Raw genomic sequence first — 7,500 nt, 5'->3', positions numbered from 1 at the left:
TGGTTCCTCCACTAACAGGAAGTGATCATCTCTCTGGTTCCCTCCACTAACAGGAAGTGATCATCTCTCTGGTTCCTCCACTAACAGGAAGTGATCATCTCTCTGGTTCCTCCACTAACAGGAAGTGATCATCTCTGGTTCCTCCACTAACAGGAAGTGATCATCACTCTGGTTCCTCCACTAACAGGAAGTGATCATCTCTCTGGTTCCCTCCACTAACAGGAAGTGATCATCTCTCTGGTTCCTCCACTAACAGGAAGTGATCATCTCTCTGGTTCCTCCACTAACAGGAAGTGATCATCTCTCTGGTTCCTCCACTAACAGGAAGTGATCATCTCTCTGGTTCCTCCACTAACAGGAAGTGATCATCTCTGGTTCCTCCACTAACAGGAAGTGATCATCTCTGGTTCCCTCCACTAACAGGAAGTGGAAGCACGGTTAGTAAGCAGTGCAGATGTTACCGTGGTTACTTCCTTTTCATGAATCTGTTACTTATTATAAAACAGTCCAGCCTTCAAATCTGCACCAATAGAGCAAAGCTCTTTGGTTAGTCTGGAACTACCTTTAGATCAGGTTTAGGCTAGTGTTAGGGAATGCATCCTGTCTGTGACGGTCCTCACAAGTATAGTGAGTAAGTACTTGTGTGTGTGTGTGTGTGTGTGTGTGTGTGTGTGGGACGTATAGCATCAGCCTGGTGAGTTTTTATGGGCATTAAAAAGACAATCAAGTCAGACGGCCTGAAGCTATAAACTATTAACTAGTGAACCCGGCCTCAGTGTGTGTGTGTGTGTGTGTGTGTGTGTGAGTGTGTGTGTGTGTGTGTGTGTGTGTGTGTGTGTGACTGTGTGTGTGTGTGTGTGTGTGTGTGTGTGTGTGTGTGTGTGACTGTGTGTGTGTGTGTGTGTGTGTGTGTGTGTGTGTGTGTGACACACTGTGTGTGACTGTGTGTGTGTGTGTGTGTGTGTGTGTGTGCTATAATGAAATCCTTCAGCGGCAGCATGTAGGACAAGTGTTCCTGTTGTTAAAGAGAGAGAGACCATAACACACCAGAAACAAAGAGGGAGCTAGAGGAGAGATAGAATATAGAATGTGAGAAAGAGAACCAGAGAGATCTCAACCCATTCAGAGGTGTTTCTGTTTCTGAGCAGTAATCGGAGTTCAGACGGCGGCGCTCTCACCGAGCCGACGGCCGGCGCGTTAGAAGTGGTTTCTGAGTGTTTTCTACTTTAGTTTGTCCCGGTGATAACGCTGTGATTTCAGCTCCAAATAACAGCAATGAGACGTCTGTAAGCGTCTCGCTGCAGCAGAACCTGTGCTGAGGTCAGTTCAGAGAGAGACGCTGATCTGAACCGTCCACAGGAGACGAGTTATAGGTGTGGTCACACTCGCACTTTAGAGACGTTCACAATCGCACCTTTGAACTTTGACGGACAAAGTTATTAGCTGTTTCAGGCTTTAAAGGTGTGTGTTATTATGGGATGTATAAAGGAGTGTTGGGATGGTAGAAGGCTCCTGTAGTCACGGCGCTGTCACAGAGTGTGTAACCGTGTGATGTACAGGTACAGCAGGGAGTGTGAGTAACTCTCAGCTCTCAGAAGGAGAGCGGTTAAAGGAGCGTACCGCTGGGTTTTCTTGTTCTTTATGTCAAACACGATGAGAACAAGAGCCGAGCAGTCAGAGGTGGAGACGACATCCAGGTACCGCTGCAGGCGGAGGCTAAACGGACTTCTGATCTGAAATCTACAGTCTGCTCCAGCTCAGTGGTTCTCAAACCTCTTACACCACGTACAGGATGTATACTACAGGATGTATACTACAGGATGCATACTACAGGATGCATACTACAGGATGCATACTACATCATGTATACTACAGGATGCATACTACATCATGTATACTACAGGATGCATACTACAGGATGCATACTACAGGATGCATACTACAGGATGCATACTACAGCATGCATACTACAGCATGCATACTACAGCATGCATACTACAGGATGCATACTACATCATGTATACTACAGGATGTATACTACAGGATTTATACTACAGGATGTATACTACAGGATGCATACTACAGCATGCATACTACAGGATGCATACTAAAGGATGTATACTACGGGATGCATACTATGGGATGCATACTACGGGATGCATACTACGGGATGTATACTACAGGATGCATACTACAGCATGTATACTACAGCATGTATACTACAGGATGTATACTACAGGATGCATACTACAGGATGCATACTACAGGATGTATACTACAGGATGCATACTACAGGATGCATACTACAGGATGCATACTACAGGATGTATACTACAGCATGCATACTACAGGATGCATACTACATCATGTATACTACAGGATGCATACTACATCATGTATACTACAGGATGCATACTACAGGATGCATACTACAGGATGTATACTACAGCATGCATACTACAGGATGCATACTACAGCATGCATACTACAGGATGCATACTACATCATGTATACTACAGGATGTATACTACAGGATGTATACTACAGGATGCATACTACAGCATGTATACTACAGGATGCATACTAAAGGATGTATACTACGGGATGCATACTATGGGATGCATACTACGGGATGCATACTACGGGATGTATACTACAGGATGCATACTACAGCATGTATACTACAGCATGTATACTACAGGATGTATACTGCAGGATGTATACTACAGGATGTATACTGCAGGATGTATACTAAAGGATGTATACTACAGGATGCATACTACAGGATTCATACTACAGGATGTTTACTACATAGTATACTAAAGGATGTATACTACAGGATGTATACTAAAGGATGTATACTTCAGGATGCATACTACAGGATGTTTACTACATAGTATACTAAAGGATGTATACTACAGGATGTATAGATGCATCCAGAGTAACAGGAACCTTTTCTGGCCGTTAACCAGCATTTAGTTCCCTAAACGTTGGTGACCCGTCACATTGTCAAGCTGTCGTGTTAATTTGTGTGTTTCATTCATTTCTATATTTAAGAGCAGGGCGTCTGCTCCGGATGGATTATATAGAGAGATGATGAGCAGAGCGTGACGCACGGCCGTATTAAAAACTCAAATGAGGAACAACGTCCATATTAAGCGTGATTGAGGCATTAACTCTGTCTCTGGTCCTCGGTGCTGCTGCAGCTTCTCCGTCCTATCTCAGGTTGTCGTGCAGCTGTTGAGCTTCTGTGTATATTTATATTATTTGTGTGTCAGATGTTTCCAGACGTTTCCTCTTCAGTAACGTTTCTTTATGACACGTCTGCATCTCTTTCTGCCTCTCTGGGCTCCATTTCAGCAGCAGCTCCTGTCACTGACATTCACTTCAGGTCATTTCAGTCCTGCAGCTCCGGATGGAGCCGAGATGAAAGAAGCAATTTCACTTCACTCACCGTCCATCAGTCTGTCCGTCTGTCTGTCTGTCTCTCTGTCTGTCCCTCTGTCTGTCTGTCTGTCCGTCCGTCCGTCCGTCCATCCGTCCGTCCGTCCGTCCGTCCGTCCGTCCGTCCGTCTGTCTGTCTTTCTCTCTCTCTGTCTCTCTCTGTCTCTCTCTGTCTGTCTGTCTGTCTGTCTGTCTGTCTCTCTGTCTGTCCCTCTGTCTGTCTGTCTGTCCGTCCGTCCGTCCGTCCATCCGTCCGTCCGTCCGTCCGTCCGTCCGTCCGTCCGTCCGTCTGTCTGTCTTTCTCTCTGTCTCTCTCTGTCTCTCTCTGTCTGTCTGTCCGTCTGTCTGTCTGTCTCTCTGTCTGTCCCTCTGTCTGTCTGTCTGTCCGTCCGTCCGTCCGTCCGTCCGTCCGTCCGTCCGTCCGTCCGTCCGTCCGTCCGTCCGTCCGTCCGTCCGTCTGTCTTTCTCTCTCTCTGTCTCTCTCTGTCTCTCTCTGTCTGTCTGTCTGTCTGTCTGTCTGTCTGTCTGTCTGTCTGTCTGTCTGTCTGTCTGTCTGTCTGTCTCTCTGTCTGTCCGTCCGTCCGTCCGTCCGTCTCTCTCTCTGTCTGTCTCTCTGTCTGTCTGTCTCTCTGTCTCTCTCTCTGTCTGTCTCTCTGTCTGTCTGTCTGTCTGTTAAGGATGCTCATTTTGAAAAATCTTCTTAACCAATCACAGCCCCTCGTTAACCGACAGGATTTGTGCCTCTCATGCAGCGGTGCTCCAGCTGCAGGAGCACAACAGATTTCCAGTTCAGCGTCCGGGAGCGTTAACTTAGCAGCTACGATGCTGCGTGTAGTGTCGCGGACATGCAGCCACTTTCCCAGTAAAAGTCTCCACCGCACACACACACACACACACACACACACACACACACACACACACACACACACACACACACACACACACACACACACACACACACACACACGCTAAAATACTCCTTATAAACACACAGTATACTGCTGACGGAGGCATGCTGATACGTACACATACAGAAACAGTGTGGATAATTAAATATGCAAATATAAACAGGATTAAAATGTAAATTCACACACAAACGTCAAAAACAGAATCATCTTCTACCTTCTCTCTTGTTGTTGCGAAAACATTTGACTTTGGGCAGTTTGGTGAGAAGCTGACAGTCACTCTCTGAAAAGAAACACAGTTATTCAAATGAGCAGAATAATAATAATAATAATAATAATAATAAGATAACAGCGCTGAATAGAATACTGTGTGCTGTGTAATATATCTGGATAATGTCTCCACTCTGGAGGGGAATTAGCGGCCGGTTGAGAAGCTCTGCAGCAGCGTGACGGCGATTCAAAGCTTTCAGTTTGACGACTCCGACGTTTGTTTAGTTGCTGTTCAGCCGACTGTGAGCTCCCCGCTGGAGTCTACAGATGGATTCATATATTATTATAAATATAACTGCCTGCTGTAATACAGCTACAAACACTGTGGTGGAAAAGTGTCAAAATGATGAGAAGAAACAGAACAGCAGAACAGCTGGGATATGAGTCATTCATATTTCATATTTAATTCATGTTGTGGAACAATAACGGATTCAATAACGGCCCGTTCTCACGACGTCAAAATTATATTCAATTCCATTATAAGTGCAACCTTTAACTGAAAGTCCAAATAGTGAGTCAATACTATCACCATACTGAGGTGCTGGTTCTATATGTATTGTGATTTATCAGTATTATGAATCGATATTGTGATTTATTGTGATTTGTTATCTTGTTTACCTCTAGACCATGAAGGGAACCAGATGAATCATCCACTTCTAGAGACTTTAACTTCTATAAATCTCTAAATGAATCCAGTAGAATGTTTGATTTTCAGCATGTCTGTAGTCAGAGACGTCCTGAAGTCAAATAGATCAGGATCATTGGCAGGAATTATTGATTACATTGATTATCCAGCAACCCAGAAATCAAAGAATTAAGACATTTCCCTCACAGATTAGTGGATTTATCTTTTTAATTTATAATGTTTAATACTTCTGGTGAATATAATCCATCAATCTGATTTCCATAGATGTATTTAGTATCTACAGTTCCCTTTGTTAACACCTTATTTTGAAAAGCTGACGTCGTCCCACGTGTCTACTTCCTGTAACTTCTCCAAGGTGGTCTCTAGCTCTCCCGTCAGCTCCGTTCTCTTTATCCATCCATGGTCAGCTCCATCGGGGCCGTTTCAATGCAGAGAACAGACATGTCAGTATCTGGGTGCTCTACAGTCGTAGCGTCGGCCCATTTGACCACGGAGACGAGAGCGACGGCCGGCTCCACATTACCTCCACACCATAACGTTACCACCATACCATAACGTTACCTCCATACCATAACGTTACCACCATACCATAACGTTACCTCCATACCATAACGTTACCTCCATACCATAACGTTACCACCATACCATAACGTTACCTCCATACCATAACGTTACCTTCATACCATAACGTTACCTTCATACCATAACGTTACCTCCATACCATAACGTTACCTCCATACCATAACGTTACCACCATACCATAACGTTACCTTCATACCATAACGTTACCGCCATACCATAACGTTACCTCCATACCATAACATTACCTCCACACCATAACGTTACCTCCATACCATAACGTTACCTCCATACCATAACGTTACCTCCATACCATAACGTTACCTCCATACCATAACGTTACCTCCATACCATAACGTTACCTTCATACCATAACGTTACCTCCATACCATAACGTTACCTTCATACCATAACGTTACCACCATACCATAACGTTACCTCCATACCATAACGTTACCTTCATACCATAACGTTACCACCATACCATAACGTTACCTCCATACCATAACGTTACCTCCATACCATAACGTTACCTTCATACCATAACGTTACCACCATACCATAACGTTACCTCCATACCATAACATTACCTCCACACCATAACGTTACCTCCATACCATAACGTTACCACCATACCATAACGTTACCTTCATACCATAACGTTACCTCCATACCATAACGTTACCTCCATACCATAACGTTACCACCATACCATAACGTTACCACCATACCATAACGTTACCTCCATACCATAACGTTACCTCCATACCATAACGTTACCTCCATACCATAACGTTACCTTCATACCATAACGTTACCTTCATACCATAACGTTACCGCCATACCATAACGTTACCACCATACCATAACGTTACCTTCATACCATAACGTTACCACCATACCATAACGTTACCTCCATACCATAACGTTACCTCCATACCATAACGTTACCACCATACCATAACCTTTCCAGTCCGTGACAGAGTTAGCATGCTTTATTATATTTCCCTATGCTCCGTTATATTCCTTAACACAGAGGGGAAAATATTCTAATAAATTACTAATTGATTATTAGTTTTACTCACATTTAATTCTCATTGAGGCTTCAGGAAGACAAATGAACTGAAGTTGTGTAGGATGTGTTCTGCTCTCTCTCTATTGTGATATATATAAAGAACAAATAGAAAACCTTCTGACCCAGAATGAGTGAAAACCTCCATCAGAGCCCTCTGACCCAGAATGGACGCCTGGTTTCTCTCCTCTCTACTGAACTTCTCCTTTAAACACGGAAACTGGGAGCAAAGAAAATACTTTGACCCGGACAGAAACCCTTTCACCCGTTATCAGGATTCATTCTTAAAATATATTATTTTTGATCGAAAACTTCCACCCAACAGTTCAGAGTTTTAACCCTTTACTGAAACAATACGTGTCTTAGTCGTGGCGGTGTGGCGCCGCTGAAGCTCACAAACAAATAAATACACAAGCAACTAAATACTAAACAGGAGGATATAGGTCTAGGATGACAATGCTGCAAAATATGTAAAATACCTGTACCTTTATAGTTGCACTGTTGTACTATACCTTTAAATTAATTTAATATAACAATTTTCTCATAATTAATAGGGTTACAAATCTGCTCCAGTGAACATGATG

At 43.6% G+C, this 7,500-nt stretch overlaps 1 protein-coding gene and 1 long non-coding RNA gene across 2 annotated transcripts in view; one reads left to right on the top strand and one right to left on the bottom strand.

Annotated features, from left to right (window-relative positions):
• LOC141755958 (uncharacterized) overlaps positions 1-7,500 on the top strand; it is a 169,766-nt gene that overhangs the window by 81,627 nt on the left and 80,639 nt on the right. The window lies entirely within an intron of this gene.
• Positions 1-7,500, bottom strand: part of galnt14 (UDP-N-acetyl-alpha-D-galactosamine:polypeptide N-acetylgalactosaminyltransferase 14 (GalNAc-T14)) — a gene marked incomplete at its 3' end in the record, with an annotated part of 66,902 nt that overhangs the window by 37,756 nt on the left and 21,646 nt on the right. The window contains exon 3 of the mRNA XM_074616452.1: positions 4,567-4,632. Coding sequence (XP_074472553.1) covers positions 4,567-4,632 — 66 coding nt within the window. The remainder of the gene's footprint in view (positions 1-4,566; positions 4,633-7,500) is intronic.

Source organism: Sebastes fasciatus, chromosome 18, assembly GCF_043250625.1.
Source record: "Sebastes fasciatus isolate fSebFas1 chromosome 18, fSebFas1.pri, whole genome shotgun sequence".
Taxonomy (NCBI): Eukaryota; Metazoa; Chordata; class Actinopteri; order Perciformes; family Sebastidae; genus Sebastes; species Sebastes fasciatus.
Note: the sequence above shows the minus strand (reverse complement) of the source record. Positions and strands in the feature narration are given on the sequence as shown.